The sequence below is a fragment of the Zootermopsis nevadensis genome, unplaced genomic scaffold (genome assembly GCF_977971745.1).
Source record: "Zootermopsis nevadensis isolate Lab colony 2312 unplaced genomic scaffold, Znev_1.0 Znev_ptg000020l, whole genome shotgun sequence".
NCBI lineage: Eukaryota > Metazoa > Arthropoda > Insecta > Blattodea > Termopsidae > Zootermopsis > Zootermopsis nevadensis.
In genome coordinates this window covers 12947150-12972071 of record NW_028259152.1, presented here as the reverse complement: position 1 = coordinate 12972071, position 24922 = coordinate 12947150, and the positions used below count along the sequence as shown (strand labels likewise).

At 38.4% G+C, this 24922-nt stretch overlaps 1 protein-coding gene across 23 annotated transcripts in view; it reads left to right on the top strand.

The window, feature by feature from the left end:
- Positions 1-24922, top strand: part of LOC110831748 (CUGBP Elav-like family member 1) — a 1322428-nt gene that overhangs the window by 1116963 nt on the left and 180543 nt on the right. Inside the window, exon 1 of one of the 23 annotated variants that reach the window (XM_087351843.1) lies at positions 1161-2272. The exons of the other annotated variants lie outside the window; for them this stretch is intronic. Within the exon in view, the coding sequence (XP_087207969.1) occupies positions 2113-2272 (160 nt within the window). The 5' untranslated portion in view covers positions 1161-2112. Of the gene's footprint in view, positions 1-1160; positions 2273-24922 lie in introns of those variants that run through there. 23 annotated transcript variants of the gene reach the window in all.

Below are 24922 nucleotides of genomic sequence, written 5' to 3'. Positions count from 1 at the left end.
ACCGCCGGAAATCGAACCCGAGACCCCAGGATTACAAGGCCAGCGTTCTAACCACTAGACCACCGTAGATGAAAAGAAATGTAGACTTTAAAATATGTAATGCTTTTATTTTAAACATGTTTAAATTTTCGTACAGCTGTATTTTACTAAATACAATTCTCTGTCTCTGTTATAATTAAAAACTACCAGTATGTTCATAATCAGTGTCCTCACTGTAGACTGTTGAAATTTTTAGGCTACCTGTAGTAAGTGCACCCAAAATAACTTCTCGACTACCGATCCCTCGGAAGGTCAAAGCTTAACTTTGTGACCGGAAGAAGTAAACAAACACGGAAGCCATCTAGTCTTCGAAATCGTAAAGGACAAAATAGAAATTTAAAAATATGCTATACGTGTTTAGAATATTTATTTTCTGGGGCCCTCTCAGGGCTCGTTCTTCGGAAATAATCCGAAGCGGGGAAAGAAGCTGACTGCTTATCTCTGTCTGGTCCCAAGGTCATTCATATGTCGTAATGGCGTGAAGCTTAATTAAGAAAAATGATTCAGCTTTACGTTACTGGTGTTGTTGATTGAACTGTACAGATTAGGTTGTAGTTCTTTTTACGGAAAATTACCACTTGAAGGAGATTACGTTTATTAATCACGGACGCCCAAATCATCGAGCGTCATTGCCAAAATTAAAAGAATAAAGTTCAGAAATTATTTGCCAGTGAGTTTAATGGCTGTGACATGCACGTTACTGATACACTTTCATTTTAAAATACGCCAATACATCAGTGCTAAACGATCGCGTCACTTTCTTTGTCCGCTGGTATAAAACACACTTTTATTTCCCATTTTCTGGTTGGTGAGCCTCTTGTACGCCAAAACAAAGACAGCTATAAACACGGAAGGAAAAGAAAGGAAAAATAACTGAAAGAAAGAAAAATAAACGAATACATTATAGTATGCAGCCATTTAGTTGGAACCTGTAATTCATCTACATTTCTGTTTCTTATTTAATATTGCCTCCAGTCTTATGTCGCAACAAGCAACTCATTGTGCCGCCAGCATGCTGAAGATGTTTTGTTCCGGATTGTACTACCGGGCCGTCCCGTTGTGCTGGGGCCGTGCCGTGGCGAGCGGCACGTACGAGCGCTTGAAACGAGGACTGAATCCTGCTGTTAGTAGCGACAGTACTAACTGGGCATAGAGATCTCTTGCATGTGTGCTGATTTCCGTTCCATCGTCTTTCTTTCTACGTAAATTTGATTGTGACTGTCTCCGCTGCATACGAACCGACACATTCACGTGTTAACTCCGTGTTAAAGTTTACAGTGCAAACTACGAATTTCAGTGTTTTAAAAATTAAGGTTTTAAATTTCATTTTCTTTGTGATTTTAAGGATTGGAAAGAAGAGTGATTAGTGTTTTAGCGTTCTCTTGGTGTAAAAAATGTGTTTGTAATGTCTATCGTGTGAATTGTAGATATTTCCATTTGACTACGTCTAGTACATCTTTCTTTATTGTAGTTTCTCCTTTAAGATTCGAAAGATCGTAGCGTGAAAGCGTTTGTTTAGAAAAAATTAAGACTTGTATTAGCAAGTGTTAAACTAAAAAAGAAACATTACACACAGACTTCATAATTAGCATCTTAGTCCTCTTGCACTGAAACGCAAAAGGCGAAATAACGCTCCTTGCTTTGTGTTCTTTCGCGGATTGTAATCTTATTGTTGTGCTAAGTATATAACTAGCATATTCGTTTAGGAGAATCGTAAACTGAACTTAGTTTAATAGTGCAAGTTGTAAAAAGTTACTCTCGTATAATTCGCACATGACATCGCAATAACAAGGACACCAAGCCAGTCGTACCAATCTTTGAATTTTTAGTGATATTCCTAGATTATGCAACAGTAGCCAGTGTCCTCCACAGGATATAGGAAACCAAATAAGCGTGGACCTGCGCAGAAGCATCTTTACTATCAAGTGAATGAGTGACGTCAGAGTGATTTTTTTTGCGAAACAAGTTCCATCCGTTTTGTGTGCTTGATAAAAGAATTGAGAATAACAACTTCAAGAAATAGAGATGGTGATTCCTGTATGGCGTCGCGACGTCGTGTGACGTCACGTTATTATGAAGTCCAGTCGCCGTCATCATTATTACAACCCATACCAACTCATTGGAGGTGAACTACCCTCTTCTGCGTACTACCCCGTCCTCAGACCAAGTTACTATTGGGTTCAGCCACAGCTAGGAAGCTACTATCAGCAGCAGATGCCGTACTTAATGCCAGGTAACATGATAAGACCATATGCGAGCAACACTGATATAAGAAACACCAGGGACAGTGAATATTCTTCAGGGAGAGTTTATGTTTCTTTCTTTATGCCTCGTTATAATGTATTAACTTTTTAATGTTAATGCAGTTTCCTTTTCCAGAAAATTTAAAAGCAGTGCATATGTTTTTGCTTCCCCGGAATAACATCAGATTCTGTTTTGCATTGGCTTTGATTTTGTTCTTCGTTTTCATTTCTTTGTTCTTCTATGGCTCTCGGTTCATGGCCTCCTCAATTCTTCTCTTCCATTCGGTCCTATCCTATTATCAAAAGTCGATATATGAAGTCCAACTCTTCATACATGCTGGTAGATTTCTCCAATTTGTGCTGTAATTATTTAAATAATAATTCTAAGAACAACCGCCATATTAGTGAAGACGCAAATACGTAAATGTGTTACGTATCCATTATGAAACAAAACTCATTATGGTCCATTTTATGTGCATTAGATCTAGGAACAGATTAATCTTTCGGAGAAATAATTTTGATAGAAGTTGCACTGTTTTGGCTGCAGTAAGTGCAACTGGTAGGTGTGTAAACTGGCATCTAGAATATTCATTCTGTAAAACCGTTTCTCCCTATCCAAAATTTGAGTGGAAGGATTACTCTATATCATGAACTCTTACAAAATTTATAAATCCACACTTAAATCGCGAAACTTTTAAACGGGCATCTTTCTAGATTATTCATTGTTGTATAAAATATAAGGCATGCCAACGGTGTTCTGAAACCAACTCGTGTTTTTACCGCTCCATGAATCAGAGAACCTTGGTAATTCGCCAATTAAAATGGAGACTAAGAAAGGTTTTTCCTTCACGCTGTGAAAAATGTGGGCCTAAGTAAGATTTGAAGCTTTAACGGTGAATGAATGCAGTGAAAATATATATGGTAGACTCCAGATTATTTGGGTTGTTTGGGAAATATATTTTTCCGGATCATGTACACCCCGCAAAAAATTTAGAAAACCACGAAAATATAACAAATGCTTATGTTTATTTACAGACATACACTACTAACAGTTTTAATAACGTGCTAATAACAGAGGATTTTATATAAAATTTAATACACTACACACCAAAAGTTTTTTTTTAAAAAAAGGAAATCAATACGTTCTCTTGTCGTAAACTTCAGGTTTTTGAAACAATCTGTGTATGTAAATACGTTAAACAATGTCATTGTTTTTATACTTTTTTTAAACATTCTAGATTTTGCAACAGGTTTTGAAAAATTAATTTTTAATTTTAGTTTTGACCAGCTAGAACCCTTGTTAGTCTGCCCCCAGGTAATCGGGAGTCTACTGTAGTTGCGTGGAAGATACTTTTGCTGTGGATAATTATCCACAGCCAAACTCATGCTTATAAGAAAATTTGAACTCGTACGAAATATTTAAAAATATCGGAATTTTGTAGAAGCAGGAAAACAGGCATTGTTTGTAATACAGAATTGTGAGTCAGCAGGTAAAATATTAACGTGCACCAGCCACTTTTATCCTCCGTGTATGAAATGCCTCACAGAAATAAGATAGTTTTCGCTTCTGGGCTAACTGTCTTTCAGAGACGTGGATAGAATTTAATAAAAGTATGTTCGTAGGGTTGAAAAGTTTAAAATACCAACGTCTGTTGTATTTTTAAAATTCTTCGTTCGTCAAAATCGGCTTACGTGGCCTCCATTTTTTTTTTCGCCCAACCTGGACGAAGTAATTCGTTCCAAGTCAAGGGACGAATGTGGGTTATGTGATTTAAGTTTTCTCTGAATAATATTTTTTTACGGAAAGATTTCACGAGAAACTCGGACTTGAGAAAAAAAGTTTAATCAGATGAGTGTTTTCGCTTCATGATCGTGCTGGGAATCGAACTCTTGCCACCTACGCGTGAGCAAATTACTTTCATCACCTGAGCTACTACTGCTGTGGTTTGGCCTTCAGATGACGTAACGTAGATACATACGTGACTTTGTGTGAAAACAGGCATTGTCGGTCATTTCCTTCCCGTGCACGTTTCGTAAGGAAGTATTTTGCAACTAAGAGTATTGTGCGTAGTGAAAGTTTTGTTTGTTTTGCGTCTTCATGACTTAACACAACTCAGGGCACGCCTCGGGCTCTTAGATCTACGAGGCGCGTCCCAAAAGTAAGTTTCCATGGGGCCGTTTACAGAAACAAAACACAATTTCATGGAAATATTTATTGCAACAGATACAGCAAGTGTCCAGCTATTTTTCAACATATTCGCCACCGGAATTGAGACATTTGTCATACCGTGGGACCAACTTTTAATACCTGTGTCGTAGAAGTCTGCCGCCTGGGATTGGAACCACTGTGTGACAACCATCTCCGCCTCTCTGTCCTTCTCAAAACGCTGACGCTGACCGGACAGGAATTTCTTGAGGTGTAGGAAAAGATGGAAATCACTGGGAGCGAGGTCCGGGCTGTAGGGTGGATGATTAAACACCTCCCAGCTGAACTCCTGCAGGAGACTTGCTGTCCGTCGAGCCGTGTGCGGCCTAGCGTTATCGTGCAGGAAGACAATACCGGCACTAAGCATCCCGCGCCGCTTGTTCTGAATGGCCCGTCGCTGAAAATTGTCTGCACCAGCGACGCACCATCTGCTTGCTCATAACGTTAGGCCCATAGACCCGGCACAGCTGACGATGAATTTCGATCGGCGCTATGCTCTGTGCATTCAAAAACTTTATCACTGACCGCACTTCACAGTCGGCGGGAGCTGGAATAAGAACCTCCATCTTCAACAGCTGCAACGATGCTTAGTGCCGGTATTGTCTTCCTGCACGATAACGCTAGGCCGCACACGGCTCGACGGACAGCAAGTCTCCTGCAGGAGTTCAGCTGGGAGGTGTTTAATCATCCACCCTACAGCCCGGACCTCGCTCCCAGTGATTTCCATCTTTTCCTACACCTCAAGAAATTCCTGTCCGGTCAGCGTCAGCGTTTTGAGAATGACAGAGAGGCGGAGATGGTTGTCACACAGTGGTTCCAATCCCAGGCGGCAGACTTCTACGACACAGGTATTAAAAGTTGGTCCCACGGTATGACAAATGTCTCAATTCCGGTGGCGAATACGTTGAAAAATAGCTGGACACTTGCTGTATCTGTTGCAATAAATATGTCCATGAAATTGTGTTTTGTTTCTCTAAACGGCCCCAGGGAAACTTACTTTGAGGACGCGCCTCGTAATTTTGGTTAGGCTAGGGACCCACTGGCGCGACTAGCCGCGCCAGTGGATACTGGAAGGTAATTTGGTCTTCATTCCCAATCTCGGTTGGTTTTGAGCTTGTATGCGTTCTTCGCACGAGTTTATAAGATGAACATACGTGGAGGAGTGTGTATACCCGTCATTTCCAGATGTTTCATGTCGACGTTTTGCGGTGACGTCTGTAACTGAAAGCCACCATTGAAAGTTGGTGGTCAGTTTAATTTTGATACTTATCCCTCTGTTACATAAAGTGTTATTTTACTTTACATGAGACCAACGTAAACGTTTATGAAGTGTTCTTAAACTGGTCCATGACGTAACTCATATATTAAGACCAACTTTTATTTGAAGCAATCCTTAACTAAATACATGAAACAGCAATTTCTGTGTGTGCGGTGTTGTCTGTGGTATGAATGGTCCTGCGATGATAGATTTGTGTCGGTAATAAATTAACATCTGTGCCAGATAAGTTTGCATAACGTTACGTTTCCGAATCTCTTCAAATCAAATTTATTTCAACATGCATCTTCATCACACAATACTTTTATTTTAACCTTTTAAAGATTGTAGGAATGAAAACCTGAAACAGCTTAGGTGTTTTCTCTTCACATATTTATCATCATTTGTTGTTGGTTATTCATATTTTCTGCTTTTGTATAACCTGGGAAGTGCATGAACTAAGAGTGTGTCAGAGAAAGATGATAAGGAGAATATTTGAAATCGATAGATAGAAATCAAGAGCTTCCTAATCTATTTTCGCCAAATGTTATTATGGTATTCAAAATGGGCGGAACATTTAACAAGCATGATTAATTCTGAGGTACACACAGAATATTAGTCTAAAATCTGAATGGACGAGACAACGTAGAGACCTAGGACCAGATCGATTGGTAATATTTAAGTATAGCTAAAGAATATTTGGACTGGATTTTTGTGGCTCGGGATATGGTCCACTGGTTGGCTGTTATGAACGTGTCCGTGGGCCTTAGGGTTCCATAAGAAGCGAAAGTTTTCTGACCAGATGAGAAACTGTCAGCGTCTCAGTTAGAACTGTGCTGCATTGGGAAACAGAATGAGTTAATAACATCGAACCATTTGACCGTATCTTGTTTCAGTTAAGTCCATATTACATCTCTGCATCATGTTTAGTGAAAGATGGATTTTTTAACATTCTTCTCCAGTCTACGCCTTCTTCTTCCAAATGTCCCTTCTTTGAGGTTTTACATTCTGAATTCTGTAGGTTAATAAAAGTATTCGTACAGAATTCCTAAAATATTGAGCCATAGAGATGGATTTCGAGCATCTATGTCTCATTGTTACGGAGCAATCACTTATAACAGTTGTGTTGTACTTTTGTCTTTTCGTTTTTATGTTAGTGTAGTGAAGATTAAAGCTGAAGATAGCTACTTAGCAAACAATTCATAGTCCACAACTTGTGGACCCTGCACGTGACATAAGATAAAGTTTGTTGACATTTTTATTCTAGTTAGTCCTGTGGAATTTTGTTTTAAGAGAGATTTCCCACCAGTATAAACAATTTGTCGTATTGTTGTGGGTCTAATTTGAGACTCATTTCTCATGCCTAATAGTCATTGTTACGTGTTATTGTTCCATAAATCCGTCATTCTGTTATCAGTGTAATTTTATCGCGCCGTTTAACTCTTTAAACACACTCCATTTTGATTCAATTTCATTCGTTCCATCTTTTCTTAAATCTGATTATATATAACTTAGTTGCACTGCTCTCGAATTATAAATGCCATTTTACATTAAAACATGAAGTAACTACTTACATCTTCTCTTAACTCTTACGAATTGTGACCTCTGGCCTGTTACAAATTCGTATTTATTTTCGAAAATTTTCATCATGCAGCCACACAGGATTTTTGTTGGAAAGCTTGAAGGAAAGAAACAGCTTGGGAGACCAGGGTGTAGATGGGAAGAAAATAAGATGGAACTTAACGAAATAGTGTGTAACGATATGGGCTAGATTTATTTGGCTCGAATTCCGTAAAAGGCAGAGAACGTTCTGACCAGTTTAACGACGGTTACAGTCCATTTGATGCCCAATTCGTACGTCGTATTTATTAATTAGGCCAAATTAAAACTGTTAGATGTTTGTTCATACCACATCTTGGTCGGTCCTGGACTTGGCACGTATCCTAATCGTTTGTCAATCGACACGTAATGAAATCCCAAATTGGAAACTCGACCAAATGAATCGATGACGTGCTCCTCAGTGTTTATGTTGTACCGGATCCATTTAACTGTACATAAGACACTGTGTTACATTTTTCTCCTATTTTCTTGGCTGTCTTTATATGCATGTTACAGTACACAAAGTTTCATGCAAAGTTTCGATGGACCCAAAGAAATTGGTACTGCTGTGAGCGCAAATATATGTTTTGTGACGTGTGTTTTGTTGTGAAATCAAGTAATATTTAATTGAAAGAATGTAGCAGTGTTCAGAAGAAACAAGGCGCTAAAAGTGAAATTAAAAGAAATCTTTGGGTATAAAAATAATCATTTTCCTAGCTGTGGTATAATTCTGTAACCGCAATTTTAATATGCGGACATTACCACCACTTGGTGACCACCGTTGCCTGCAGGAACATTTAGAACATTTTACATATATCTGGTGATGAAAGATAAATCTTCGACGATTTCATAATCGGTATCTGTTTTCACGGTTTTAAATTATTTCTGGACACGATGAGACAGTTGAGTACATTAGGCCTTTCTTTACGTGCTGTAGGTTAGTTGACTAAACGATGGCTTCTGATCCTAGAGACACGGACTCAGTCCGAAATAAATAAATGACATTCGTCTCACGTTTCTCCGAGTTCTTCGTTTTCCCCCGTTAATCGCTTTTCCATGATTGGTGAATGTTCACTCTTCTGCGCTATGTGAAGTTTGAGATAGCTTTGACCGAGCAGTACATTATCATACCGACGGTTAAGGGCTACTTCTCTGACCTGTTGCATGTTGATCTGGGAATAAAGTACAAGTAGAATAGCTTCTGTTTATTCTCTGTTTAAATTCCAGGGAAGCTCCGTGACTTTTGAACTCAGCTTTAAATATACTTAATCTGTGACTCAAATTTAAATATACTTTTACTGTGAGAAAATGGATTGGAGGGTTATGTAAGCATACAATGCGCGCACATTGTATGCTTGAAAAATTGCGTATATCTAAAGTCAGGCTAATTACTGTCTGTAGTTAACATTTTCACTCATGCAACAAAATATACTGTTCCGTATTTTAAACACAGGGATTGGTAATATTAGTTCTCTAGGGCCACACAGTTAAACCCTCAGGTCCCATAGGTTCAGTTGAAAGTACAACATTTATGTGTAACGGAATAGATCTGTGATAATTATGTATTCAACTTGCAGAATTTTCCATTAAATTAATAATATTTTGTCTGTTTTGTTCAGATCCTGTTATCAATAGTTTTATGTGGTTTATGTACAGTCCACAGACCAGGAGAAAGTTCCTGCTAGGAATTCGATATACGCGCGTGCGCAAGATTTCGCGGTGAGTGACGACCCATCCTAAAAGCATTCGTTCCACAACCACTGAACGAACAACAGACGACAGGGCTTCATGTGTTCTAATGGGTACAGCTTTAAGATTACCTCACAGACGCACAGTGATTTAATCTAGAATAATATCATAATACCCACAGAACACATTAAAAGTGCACCCACTACACGCTACTCTTAACTGCTTGATGTTTTCAGTCTGTGTGTAGTAGCGTAAAACTCTGACGTATCACACTTCCCACCAATAGCAGCCCTCTAGTCCAGCTGATAAGTAACATTCCCCCCGCACCGCACCAGAAACGACTTCCGCCAGCAGGGTTTTTCTCGTGATCTGTGGACAGTATCTTGTATTTAAAAATGAAATTATGGGTTTCTGCTTAGCTCGAGAACGGTTGCGACGATTTGCACCAAATTTGGCATTCTTATTCCTTTCAATCAAGAAGAGATTTTGGAAAAGTCAAAACTCGGAATACGTATCATGGTTTTAAACCCGGCGAGTGTTGTTTCTGTATTTTGGAAACTAAGCACAACTAACAATAGGAGAACATCGCCAAGACTGAAGGCTTTATTTTTTTTCGACGTGAAATAGCGGCCCGGTGAAAATAGATTTTGTAGCCTGGAAATTAAAGCAGATAAAAGAACAGTTTGTTTCGGCGAGGATATGACAGGAAAATTGTCCTGCATTCGAGCCTCGGTGAAGATATTTGGTTTAGTGATGTTATTCAATCATACGTATCGAACAATAAATATTGCCAAGAAATATAAGCGTTTGTCTAATTTTCCCGTAGTAACACTGCGGGAACTCTGCTAGTAATTTTATGTACATTTCAATAAGAAGCTTGATAATGGGGAACAGCTGATTTTTTTCCTGATCCTATAGATATTCAGGGAAACTTGTTTTGCAGGACGAGGCAAGATTGAATTCTCTCACATCATGTCACTTTCATTTCTCGGATGTTTGTTCAAACATCTTGCTACGTTTCCTTTCCGCTGTAGCGTCATCATTTCTTTTAACACAGCCTGATTCATATCCATGTATTTATTTCAGTCTGTGCCTACATGGATTGATACATTACTTTAAGCAGCTTCATCAAGTGCTGAGGATGTAGCTCGTAGGATAGAAGATGAAGTTGATAAAAGATTGGGGCCCACGTTCTATTTCAGGATACAATCCAAACATTCGTGGGGACAGATTGAAGAAAGATTTTTTTTAAAAAAAGGGCTAGAAATCTGTACTTCAAGAATAAACGTATATTACTTACACATCTGTCTCGAACGAAAGTTTACTGTTTTTTTTTTGTAAAGAGCAACATGTTACAAATGTACGCGTAGCCTAACAATTCTGTCGTCAGAATTTGGCTTGTAACAGTCGTCCAGTGGCGTAAGCAGTTGTGTGGATTGACCTGTCTGGCTGGATGCTGACATCATTTCGAAGGATTCCCCAAATTCGACGACTGGCTGAGCATCATTTCGAGGGATTCGTTAAGCGGGGATTACCTAGGTTATTATGGTAACCATGGTAGCCTGAAAATCTCCCATGCAGGATTACGAGTCTATCACACGTGCAAAAGAGCCTGTAATCTTTCACATGAAGTGTCCGTTGTGTTCGTCTCAGGTAGAATTTCAATGTGTCGACAAATGTTATCAAAACTTCCCAGTGTTAGATCTCGTGATAATCCATCCGTTCAAGCAGGACAGACTGGCAGACAGACTTGGAAATCTAATAAGTCGCACATTTGCAACTTTTTATAGTGAACGTGCTAGAACAGTGGACGTATGTTATTTAGTGTGCGTGTGTTCACTTTCAAATTTTGAACCGGCCGAACGATTTTCACTAGATTTGGTGAGGACGTTGTGCAATTTTAAGACACTCAGACGCATTGCTTTTAAATTTTTGTACAACCGGAATAAATGGCGGCATATAAACTTGCGAGTTCGGATTGACACTAGCGTTATTTGTTGTAGAGTCGTATAATATGTGTATTATAAAACACCTTCGAAAACTGTGCAAATTTATAAGAATATTCTTTTTGTGGTGTATAAAATCATATGGCAGTTGTTTTAAGCTTGGTATGTGATAACAAATGGCCAATTATAAGTAGGAAAATTAATTTTTATAGAGGCAGATTATGAACATTGCTACAAGTTGTCGATTGTGGTTTTGTTGATTGTGATTTCGTATGGTCACCAACATTTCGTAGGAATATATTGCCTCCATCTTAAGCCTGAAGATGTAACCTGTATCTTTCACACGGCCACCTCCGATGTCCTCATCACCATGAAACACGAAAATCTGAAACTTGAAACACCGAGAAGAAAATGGGATGAGAATAAGGTGACACTTTATGTGCGCTTTCACTGTCCGCGTTTACGCGTATCCGCGGATTTATTCCAGTTTCATGAAGAACATCGGTGTCCTACCCATGGCCAACGTATAAAGCTGTGGCGTATGTCCACTCTCAGTTGAGCATTTTCGCCGACTCGCCCTACCATTTTGATTATGGAGACTACAAATAAAGGCGTGATTTATCTCTCTGAAAATCTGCGGGTGTGGTACATTTTCAGTTTTTACCCTTTTTCCTGGAGGTGATTAGCAGGAGCGAATCCCCCTTGTATGACGGAAGTCACCTTTATATTAAGATTTTGACAAGTAATCTTTGGTTCTACTACCAGAGTCAGCACGATCTAGAATGTTAGTAAAACCAATTGCAAAGTTCCTTTTGTCCTCTGGTGATTCATTAGTTTGGAGTTCGGGATAGACATCGTATACGTCGTAGGAACACTGACGTAATGATGTAAGCACTCTCCGTGATATTCCATTATCAACCTAGGAACATAAGTACGTAAATGTGATTCATGGACACTTCGCTTGTTTAAATGAGAGGGTTTTTGTTGATATGTATTAAGAATAACTATGAGCTAGTAGAATACCAATTTTGTACAGTAGTGACCTTTGCTTGTAAGATTAAGTGTTATGTACCAAGAAATGTCAGTATACAGATTGTGGGCGTGGATGCAAAATTGACAATTGTCCAAATGTGATGGGTAAATGTTCACTCTACTATAGGCCTAATATTCCTAAATGTATGGCTGTTTCCGGAATTTTCCGAAGTCTTCGGTCACATGGTAAACGCCTCAGTGGCCAGTGACACCATTGTCACTTTCGTATGAACTTTATTTTGATTTATGTTTATGTAGACATGCGCGCATACGAAATTCTGGTTAAACACCTCCAAGAAGAAAGACGACTTCGGGACCTAAGCTTAAATTGTAAAATAATATCAAACTTATTCTTAATGAAAAGGGATCTAGGGTCTTGAAAATGTGTTCATTGATTCAGGGCAGGTTCCATTTGCGGTCTGTGTGAACACTGCAGTGTACATGTGGGTTACTTAAGAGATAGGAATTCCTTGTTCAGCTGAGCTACTATCAGCTGCTTAATGACCTTGGTGGAGTTATTTAAGAGTGTGTGTACATGATATGTGATGTGTTATGTCACTCTTATGCTACATATTTTAACGTTAGATTTGTCGAGATTCTGCAGGACAATGAAATGAAATGCTTCATATATTTCCAATTAGAAAACAAATTAAACCTACCACTCACATTGTTTTCTTGTGGCGGTCACTGGCATAGCGACGTTTTTGTGGTATGGGAGCAGGTGAAGACTCGATGTCCCCCTACACAGTTTAGCTCACACCCCAGTATATTTAGATCCTATTAACCCGCCCTGTTCCATCCCTACACACTAGAAGCATTTAACATGTCTATTTCAATAATTTAAACTACACAAACCTTCTTTACTTACTTTCATAAAACACATCTTACGTACTTGTTAATTCAAAGTTGTTTAATAGATATTATTAGTCGGTTCGTCGTGTAATTACAGCGACGTTTACAGTCATTTGGATAATAAAATTAAAATCAATAAATTTGAAATATAAATAAAATACAAGATTTCATATTAATAACATACGGCTCGATTTGGCTGTCTGAAGAGCCATGCCATAGTGAATACCTATTTGTTTGTTCGAAGTATTCGCTAAATACAAGAGAAAGCTGTTCCCCCTGTATTACTAATTAAGTTTTCTGACAGTAAGCTCGTTTGTTATGTTGATCAGCTTAGTGTATAGTGTATACAGCTCTCATTCCTGCCACGCGAATGCAGTGTACTGTGGATGAGATAAAACGAAGACATGATAAAAACTCTGCAAGACTTATCATGTGCATTTGTATAGTCCATACAGTAGTTGATTTGTATGCACCAGTTAAGGAATATCACTGATGGATTGCAAATCGCGACGTAACAAATCGTGCTACAGGTCTTCTTCAAATGCTGATAGTCGCTCATCTGTTCCAGAATTTCATTGTTTTCCTGGAACCAGAAGGTTCATTACCGTGTTTACAAGGGCTGTCGCGTGTTGGATCCTGTCCTGAGCTGATTGAATTCAGTCCACTTTGAATCGCTAAAATGTTTTTAATATTCTGGAACCTGCACGAAGGCCTTAAAAGTGAGGTTTTTAAAGCAAAATTATACATTGCATTTTTATATTTATACCACGTGCCAGACCCATCTTATCCTTGATTATTAGTCTCTCTAAAGTTAATTGATGAGTACAAATTTTAAAGTTCATAGTTTCTATTTGTTTTTACGTAATCTCTCCTGGTATCTTCCTCAGAATTTCCTGCACCGACATGTTCAGATCTGTGATCTTCATGCCCTTACAGAAATTAATTTGTGTGCACTAAACTTTAAATGTGATTTTAGAAGATATTGTTTCCGAATCTGAGGTGTTCTTGGTTCTATCAAAATGATTTCGATTTGATTATCGGAAGTAATGTGTTCAGAAAATGCCTTGTTCCAAATTTGTTTATATTTTTTACTCTAATTTTAGAAAGTACAGTCGGATCAGGCGCTCGAAGTGAGTCGTGGCATTGAGCGTCTGTTTGATATGTGAAGAGAATTAGTTAGGTGTAAATAGAACGTTACGTGCTGACGCGGCCCAATAGGAGAACGTGATGTAAGTTGTTGACGCATGTTGCATCATGGGAGTGCTGTTCAGGTATAACTCCGTGAATGCTCTGTACCAGTTGTGTTGATGTTGAAGGAATTGGAAATGTGCCCACGGCGTATTGATTGGTTTCGTTTTTGATAGAGATAGGATTAGACTTTTAAAATTATTTATTTAACTGTCTATTACTCAGTACCGTATTTTGTAGGCTAAGGAATAACACGAAATTTTGATCTCGGTGTTCTTTCATCGAAGGTTAATTACGTTTTTCCTATAGAAAAATTTTGTTTTCAGTTTTTTTTTTTACCTCTTACGAATATTTACCCTACCTTGAATGTCCACATTAAACCAAATCGGTTATCAGCTGTTTTGTTGAAGAGCTGCAAAACGTTTATATATCGTTTTCCAGTGCTATAAGCCGATGTATCGAAATTCACAAATTATGATTAGTATCATTCAGTAGAATTTAAGGTTCTCACGGTTCCAAATACGAAGATGGCTGTCTTCTGTGCCGTAGGCAGCTCTGTGTAGTCTGGAAGTTTACCGACGTTTGGGAGGAACTTACTCCATCATCATGGCAATGAGTGACCTAGTGTTATGTAGACTACATTTATTGTACAGCGGAAAATATTGGTGTAAAGGAGCGACTATTTTTCATTTCCCGTTTTCTAGCCACAAAATAGATCTTCCTCGTTTCTCGTTTTCAACTTCGATGACGTGACCGGTCGGCGTGCTGGTGAGGAAGTGGTAACGGCTTTTTGGGGTCGGTCGCTTCCTCACTCACAGCTGAATATGGATGTGGAGTCGTGTTCTGATTCCCCAAGTGCACGGAACGCGAATTATTAAATACGCGTAACTACGCTCTAGAAGCAGAACCCAATATCCTACGCCGCTAATAGCAAATCCGAACACTGAATACGATCTTCAGCTACTTCTTTCGTATTCTGTCCTCATAGTCTTTACTCCGCATGGCCATCTGCATGTTACCTTACCATCTAGTACTCGATTCATCAAGAGAAAGTTTTACGAGAGGTTTCCCATCAAAATTCCGTGTGTATTTAATCTCCCCCTTTGTAGGGACTCCTGTATGATTTTAATACCACGTCGAACTGTTGGCATTATTATTGGGTATATTTTCAACATGGCTGTATTAAGTGTAGTATGTTATTTGTACTGAATATATGAGTTAAGATGCCGTTCCTCCGAACACCCAGTCTTGTCTTACCGGCTTAGATGAACAAGGTTAAGACTGAGAAAGAACGTGGTTGCAATAAATATAATATTTTTGTTAGGGTTTTTGGAATTCTTTATCGTCTTGATAATGTCTGAAACTAGGAACACTGCATTGAAGCGTTTTCATGGCTTAACGCCCCTGAATAAGCTGCAGTAAGCAAGCCACTTTCAGTTTGGCTGGTTTAGTTTAAAAAATAATTTCCCTTTGAAACGCTTACAGTGCTAGATTCTGAGTTATTTATGAATAGTAATGGTTAAATTTGCTTATACTACGCAGTCCTTGAAAACAGTGTTTTCTTGCGTAGCTAAATAAACTGAAATGTGTTAACGAACAAGAATGTTTTATATCACAAACGTCGTATTGTTTATTTCGGTAAATTCGCCTACACGTACGTTCAGTATGAGGATACACAGTGATGAGTCAAATATGACGTGCATTATGAGGAAAGGGGCGAACTATTTTCCTCAACTTAATAATAACCCAGAAATATAAATGAGCAGGGAGCGGAGAAGATCTTGAGATACAAGAACCTCCTCAATGAAATACAGCGAATGTGGAAAGTGAAGGTAAAAACCATTCCAGTAATTATAGGAGGAACTGGAGCTGACTCCAAGTCACACAAAAAGTATTTGGCCAGCATCCCGGGTGAACACGACATTAGGGAACTTCAGAAAACTGCCATTCTAGGAACATCATACATCATTTTAAAGACGCTCGTGTAAAATATATAATACCTCACGCGGAATCTGTGTAATGCATGTAACACGTATTAAAAAAACAAAATGTATTTCAGAAATAACTGCTGCTATATGTACCTCAGGGGCAAGGTTTGTCTAAGGTATATAGAAGTAAACATCCTGTAAAATGGATAATATATGTAATAATAACAACAACAAGAACTTGACTTTCGGGGCCTTCTGTGTCAAGAGGTTAACAATTGTTGGCTCAGTTCGACCAACCGAACCTACACGTAACTTAACGTAACGTGACATTGCATTGCATAGCATTTGAACATGCCGGCACGTTATGTTTCCCGAGTTACCAAAATCTGATTACAGTTCACCTGCGGATTGGATAGGTCAGTCACTAGTATCGGCAACGTATTCATCTACACGTGTCGAAATAAAATGAAAGAAAATGATGACCATCTAAAGTGCTGAATAAAAACAACCAGCAAATTCAATGCCGCTGTATCATTTTACTGCATCCCGACGTTGGAACACGTATTTTTTGCGTTTACAGTGGCCCTCGTACACCTGTTACAAATTTATTGTTCATCAGTATTGATGATACGGGACCAATTTGACATCGTAACAGCACGCTGCGTCAGGATCCACATCAATAAAGTTTGATAAAATATGTTTAAAGCGTAAAACAAAGTGATTTGTCTCGCGATGTCTGTATGTATCTCTTTATTTAATGACGATAAGTACTCAGTCGTAATATCTGGCCATGTGAAGTTTTATCTACGGATATACCATTTGATTATCGAATATGTCTGTACGTAACTGTTTGTGTTAATTGTTACAAATAAGGCGTTGACGGTGGAACGCTCTGGAGTAATCTGTATTAGACAAATATAATATCCGTCAGAATCTACTCTTGCAAATTATACATATTTTTATTATTATTATAAACTAAAACCGTACATGTAAGTGGTTCAGTAGCTTATTATAATGAACTCAGCCGTGTGGTTAGCACTCAGATTTCATATTCTGGACGACTTGCCTTCAAATCTCGAACCAGAGACCCTCTATTCCGACAGGTTTTTTGATTTCCTCAGCCCCAAAAGGGAAATGTCGGGATAGTGCCTCAAATAAGGCCAAGACCACTTACTTCCTAATATTTTCCAATTCAATATATTTTAATCATCATATCATCCGAAGCTGTGTAGTCTCAGCTACTAACAGCATCAATTAAATTAAACAAAAATAAATTAATAAATTATTAATGTATAATTCTCGCTAGCCTAGCCATGTGAATTCAAGCCTTAAAAATAATGTATCTAGTTCTTTTATTGTAAGTTGTTCGCAAACGTCCGGTTATACTTAAACATCGTCTATAAGATTGATGCTTTCCGATTTAATTGTTGACGTCTGTATTATAATCAAAACAGCGTTTTTTATGTTTATTCAGATATTCTCCATTGCCCTCTCTGTGTCTGTCACGTGCAGTTTATATCAGGCTAGTTTTCTCTCGATATAGAACAAAAGTTTGTTTTTTCTGGTCCTTTGTGTGAGACATGTTTTCAGGGCAGAGGGTATGAAGCTGGCTGTATTCTTGGTTGTTTCGCCGTGTAGTCTGGTGGCAGTTTACAGACGTTTCAGAGGCGCTTGCTGCAAGACTGCACGTCGCAACAGCCTAGAAAACAGCCATCTTCGAGGTCCTGTGTCCTTGATTACGAAACAGCCATACGTAAACAGAACTGGTTGCTAAATATGTCGTGAAATTTGAATCGTCATTCCTTGATTTATTGGTTTGTTTGCATTCATAAGTGATGTGTGTAAAATTACTTTGAACGTATGTTAGGTTTCTCCTGTCTGTGCATGACAGAGCTCAAACCGTGGAACCCATTTCGATGAAAGTCGGTGTGGTTGACTACATTCCTATTTTTTCGTTCTCTTTTGATATGTTTAGATCATTACGAGAGCCAGTTTACCCAAGAACTTAGTGAACATTTTTATGTTTTGAATACTTTGATAGTGTTAAACTCCGGACGACGCATGGGTTATACACGTAATGCCTTGCACATGTTTAAGGTATCACAATTCATTTAAGATCCGCTGCACTCGAAATCTGAACTCATTTTTGGTGTATTTCGGCAAGTATACGCTCGAAAGAAGAATGGTCTGTCATGAAGCGTGTATATATATCACTAGTGCAAGTGATACCATAAGGCGAGTATTGCACGTGGTCGATTGTAATTTAACACTCCTTTTCGACGACTACAGTTTTTATGAAGTGTTTTCTTTTAAAGAGCTGCCAAACGAACAGAAAAATATTTACGTCGTGCGAAATTTATTTACCTTTAATTGGTACATATTGGTAAATATTTTGGGGTGAACACAGTAACTGGCATCTGTCGAATTTTTCTCCAGTGTCTCATGCATTATTTGTTTTAAAAGGACTTCACGGTACGTAGGTGCTTAGAACCGACACGCAGTTTTGTTCGGTCAGATGCAAAGACGTGCGGACACCAGCACGGTGTGCCTGTAAGGCTTTATTTGTTTTTCGCAAATTCAGATGGAACTACTAGAAGACATCGAAGCCTTGAAGTGAATTGACCTCCTTTATTATCAAACTTAATTCGTAATACTCAATATTTAACCTTGTTGTATTACAAAATTTAAACGCTTCAATGTTTACACTAACGACATTCATGGAGCAGATTATTCCTTGAGAAGCTGATAGTCACTTAGCTGATACGAGTTCTCCCGCATTTTATGAACCCAAAAAAGTTCATTACCGTGTCAACAAATGGCAGAGGCAGGTATCCCGAAGTAGTAGAATCTGTCTGTCTCTTCCCACTAAGCTTAGGTCTTCTAATTGTTCCGTGTAGCAGTATACTTGCTTTCTGTGTCCCCCCCCCCCCTCCAAGAGCATTAGGCTTTGTGTCCACGTATTGTATATAGCCTGCATTCCTTTTGTATTTGGGCTGTTCGCACAGTCAAAATCAATCTGTTAATCAGTTAACCAAACAGTAACTGCTTCACTTTGCCCCCACGCTAACCTCATGCACCGTAAGATACCGCCGGTACGTAGCAAGCCACTGTAGTTGTACCAAAAAGACGAGAATGTTGTCGGAAATTGACATCGTTCTAAAGTTAACTTTTCCACATGTCTTTAACAACAGTAGAAGTATGGCCTAATGCTTGTTTCCTATGATTTGTCGTGGGTTATAAAATAATCGTGTGTAGTCTTAGTTATCATTTCAACGTTGCTTTCTCTATCGGATTTTTAAAAATTTGTGAGTCAATGTACTTAGCTTTAAAGTACTGCTATACCTCTTTGTTTGGTGATAAAAACTAACAGAACAATCTCGTCTTGTCTTGTCAGATGCATTAATTTATCTGTCACCCCTTGAAAGCCACGTCTACACATGTATTACAGTTTGCAGGGAATTTTTGCAGAAGTAGTTATGGCAGCTGAAGCCTATTCATTATCCTGCAACTTCATGATCTCAGAAGTCTTGATTACAACTGAATAAAGATGATTATATTAATAAGTTAATGGCTGGTTGAAAACTAAATGCTAATAGAATATTTGAGTCTCAGGGACAGGAGGACGCAGTAGGATTTAAAGAATTCTATAACGAGTTGTTTCGTAATTTATTATTCTCCAACTTTTTTATTGTGATAAAATTAAGGATCGGGGTATGCAGGACGCATGGTGGGAAATTTTACACGTTTTTAGATGGAAAGTGTGAATCGAAGACATAAATACCTGTGGCTCGATGGGACGATGCTTTAGAACAGTGGTATTCAACCTGGGATACGCGTACCGCCGGGGGTACGCGAAGACATCTTAGGGGATACGTGAAATTTAAAAAATATATATATTATTTTATGATAAACACTCAAAAATCAGTAATTTAATTTATTTTAGATGTAGATTATATACTATGTATAACTTGAATTATACACCAACAACTTTGAGGGTACAAAGTCGAAGAGAAATTATATCTGGGGGTACGCGAACAAAAAAGGTTGAATACCACTGCTTTAGAAGATCTTAAAGTGAGTTTGGACTACATTCAACTCACTCACAAAAGTGTCCAGCAGATGGCTACTGTGAATATGTGTTCCAGTCGCCGGGAATTCTTGTTCAGCTGAGCTGATATTCACCCTGTAAGAAATTGTTTGTTCATCACATTCTGTCTTTCCCTAACATAAGTTTTAACATTCTCATAGGCGGTGGCTTCCCTTCAGGTTTTTCAGATAAAATTGTATATGAAGTTTCATCTCTCGCAAGCGCACGATCTCATTGTTTTTGTCAGATGTACCGAGTAAGGATTTGTTATTCGTATTTGCCAAGAGTCCGAGCGAACCACGACGAATTGTCTGTCTAAATCAGTTACATACTTCACCAATGACTGTGTTCTTCGATAGATGCTACTGTTTTGTACTGTAAAGGTTGTAAGTTTGATTCTTGTCTCTCGTAAAATTACTCTCGATATTTCAATTGAAATTATGGAATGGAACCTTACGATTGGCTAGGGCAGCTTCCTTCCGAATCCATCCGCATTTGTCATTCATTCTTCCCTCGCATTCGACTTATATAACTGAGAATACGTCGTGAAATAACTATTAGCACAAACATCGACGTGGACAATCCTTCAATATCCGGTATAAATATTGTATAATTTAATTTATATTTCAATATTTAGTAGACGAATTTTTAAAGAGAATTTCGAAGTAACTCTTAGGTTAATCAGGTTGTTGCGCCGTGTATCCTGGTAGAAATTTACAGACGTTTCAGAGGTCTTTGCTGCCTCCGTCATCAGGGCGATGACGATCGAGGCAGCAAGGACCTCTGAAACGTCTGTAAATTTCTACCACACTACACGGCGCAACAACCCAGAAGACAGCCATCCTTAAATTAATATTTTTTATTGTTAGTTTAAAACCAAAGTGTCTTATTTTATGTTTGGTAAATTATCTGCTCCTATACCTTCCTAATGAAAACAAATATAGAAATATAGAATGATACTTTTATTATTCATTTACAGTATCGTTTGAAAACATTTTACCCTACTTATGGAGAAGCAAACGCAACACCGCTAATACTAAACGCTGTCTGTGGTCATCGTTATGAGGAATTCTATCTACCGTCATATGCCTGTATTACCGTTCACGGTTTTCGAAGTTCCCTGGGACATTTTGCAGAAGGATTTGCTTTGAAAATTCTTTGTTTATTTCTTTTATCTCATGCTAACCTCATGCCCAGTCCATGGCAGCCACTTGATTTCACTCTTGAGACTACCAGGTTAATTGCATAATTCACAAAGTTACTCGGTTCTGTCTAATTGGACCAAAGATTAATTGAACGAATATGAATTCAAAAGGAGACGCTCAGTAATTGTACAGTATAAGATCTTTGGTGTTTCATTGTGAAACAGTGTTACGCACTTTGCTGTGTAAATACACAAGCCTGTTAGTTCAGTAGACACACAAACAAGTAGGTTATCACAAATGATACCTTCACCTGTTTCTAATTGTAGGTAGCAGTAAAGACTGAGTGGATGTATGTGTTCAGTGGTCTTGCTGTGACTGGAAAGAGATAACTGAAGGAGCATTTCTTTATGGACAAAAGTAATAAACAATACATGTTTCAGCTACTGTACTTTGTATTGCAGAACATTTTTCAGACCCCGAGGCGTCGGGAATACTTGCGTTTTTAAAAGCGATGCTTTACAAGTTTCAAAAGACCTGATTTCGTCGTATGAACCGTGCATTATACAGTCGTGACGGAAAATAGCGGTAAAATATATAAATACGTACATCCTTAATATTTTGGGATACGGTTTATTTGATGAAATATTGACCATGTAGAATTGTGAGGTGGGGATGACATCAGTGTCACCTAATATATTATAATTGTGAAATTATAACCATAGACAATTAACATTTATCGCAACTTTTTGAATATGGGTCTGTTATCACCGCGGTACGTCTCGTCTTCAGGTTGCGAATGGGGCAGACGGTCTTCAGAAATAGAACGTAACCAATAATATATTGAATAATCAGTCGCGGACAGCTGATAAGGGGTAATTCTTCGGCTTGTGAATTCGGCGGGGGCTATCGCCTTACTGTAAGAAATTCGTATGTTACGCAGTTACACAGGTAAAAAAATTTTTGGGGGGGGGACAATTTGAGCACTTTGCGTTTCTGCGAAACATAAAACGTAAGCCTGTGCGAAAACTGTCTTTGGCTTTTATTTTGGCTGCAAAAAACTAATGAACCATAGGAAAAGGCAAATGGAATTTTGTTTTGAGTTAGTTAATTCCAGTAATAGCGACGGTGCGAAACTTTAAGGTTGTATCCGACAAAGTTCACGTGTACGTAGACGTGATCTGTATAGGCCTATAACAAGTTCTTCCTAGTAATATGACAATATTTCTTAAAATGTTATTTTTCTGTAACGTATGTCAGTGATTGACAATATCGTCTGAGCCGAGTGGAATTCGATTTTAAGGTCACCTGCTCACGAGTCCGGAACACCAGTTTATGAGTTGCATTCCATTGTAGGATAATATGCACAGGTGTGGGTAATGTTTGCAGCAGGACGTAACACCCGGAATTTTATTTTGTTGGATTCACTTGTACGCTTTACAGCACAATACACTGAACAAAACATTAATTTCGAAGCTTGTTATCAAATTGTTAACCGACGTCATCGGAATTCTGTCTCGTCACACACACAGACAGAGCTAGGAGCATTCAGAATGCAAAGGTTCAGATAACTCATGTGGAAACTGTTTGTTCAGATAAGAATTTTTATCTTCCCTACCTTTCATTTAATCTACTAGCCATTGTGTTGCCAATGTGGGCACAGAATGTAGAAGGTGCCAGTTTGGAGCGAGCATCTTTTGCTGTCAAAATAAATACGTTTCTTGTAAGTTGAATGGACGTAAATGTGGAAGTGTCAACACCAGACATTGGTAAAGTGATTGCCATTCTTACTTGAGTGCAAGATACGAGTATTTAAATTTAAATTTGCTAAATATCTGGCTTTATGAAAAACAGTTTAGGATTTGAGGTTTTCACGGCGTTGACTTTGATGATGGCTGTATTCTGGGCTGTTGCGTCGTGTAGTCTGGCAGACGTTTACCGACGTTTCAGAGGTCCTGCTACCTCCATCAGGGCGATGAGTAAGCCTCGCGAGTGGAAAACGCTGGATTTATAGGAAACTTACCATTAAAGAAGAGCCTAATCCTATATAGTCGGGACTGGTGTTAGTCTGGTGAGGTCGTGGTAACCAAAATGAGCACGGGGGGGAGAGAGAGAGAGGTCCGAGAAGGACCTCTGAAACGTCGGTAAATTTCTACCAGACTACTCGGTGCAACGTCCCAGATACAGCCGTCTTCATTATGAAACACTTGTTCAGACATGAGGTCAAGGTGTATAAATCCGAATTTGTGGAGCAGTTGTTGCATAAAAGTAACCGTTTTATGCATGCCTGCATCAAATTATTTTAAAACAGCCGATAGACTATTATTAAAGTAACTTTTGTCCATCTATTGGGAAACAGCGAGTATTATCAAAGCGACCCTTTCATACATGTGTGCAGTATGCGTAAATCTTTATTGATGATAACGTATCACCAAACACTCCCTTGAAGAGTACGACGTGGCACTTTGAAACACGGTTTCTAGAACATTCTTATAATAATACGTTAGAGACGTATTCTATCGTCACGTGAAGGGTGAGCCATCTTTATCCGTCCATAATTAATAAACTTCTGTCACGAAGTAGGACAGTACATCTGTAGAAAATGTAATCGAAAATGGAAGAAGAAATTGTAGCTTCGACCAAAATACAACTGAACAAAAATGTTAAATAGTGTCTGGTTACTAGCTTTGAAATGATTCCTGCAGGGTGAATGTATAACTTTTGTTAGCATTTTCTACTTGTGTTAAATTATTGTTATGGACTTCGGCGATTGTCTAAATATTTACAAAATTACGTTCGGAAGTTCTTGTCGGGAGACTAGCTCAGTCAGGGGGCCAAAAAGACAGGATTTTTGGTCCCTCTTTTTTTTACTTTCTGACGGAAGTACAATCCAGCTTCCGAAACGCAGTAATTTTATTATATTTAAACGATGGTCAAAGTCCTAAATAACAATTTAACACAACATAACCCACTATCTTCAAAAACATTAAAATTTCGACATAATCTTCGTCTTCAGGAATCTTGTCTCCTTTGTGGTCCGAGATCCATGCCTTCCTTCCTTCCTTCCTTCCTTCCTTCCTTCCTTCCTTCCTTTCTTCCTTCCTTCCTTCCTTCCTTCCTTCCTTCCTTCCTTCCTTCCTTCCTTCCTTCCTTCCTTCCTTCCTTCTTTCCTTGAGACTGACAGTGGCGGACGTTTTCCTTGGAACGGTTGGGTCGATGTTTCTCAAATAATGCGTAATATGAAGTTAATTTCTGAAAATGTCTCCTACCTGCTATATCCTCTCCCTCTGAAGTGTTTGTGGACTGATTTATTTTAATTCGGTCGTGATTGATACTAAAATTTCAGTTTAATTAAAGTGTGTCATAGTTTCTACCAACGGCGAAAACGAATAACAGTGAAGGTCTAAGCTGAATATAAAACCAGTAAATCAGTGAAATAAAACAATTAAAATAAGTTATAAAGTAAATAAGGTTACGTCATGAAACCGTGTTATTGTTTAACACGTAAACAAAATTAAATTATCTTAATAGTTGTAACGTTCGAACAATAAGCAGAAGGTCCAGACTTTGCTTACGTAAACATGGAAAATTAACCGATTGGCTTGGTGTACTCATTCACTCTGTGGTGCAGGATATTCTTTGAAAAGCCGATTGTCGATTGTGTTCTCGGCTTGTCAAAGAATGGTCCACTTTTTTATGGAACTCGTAGCTTCATC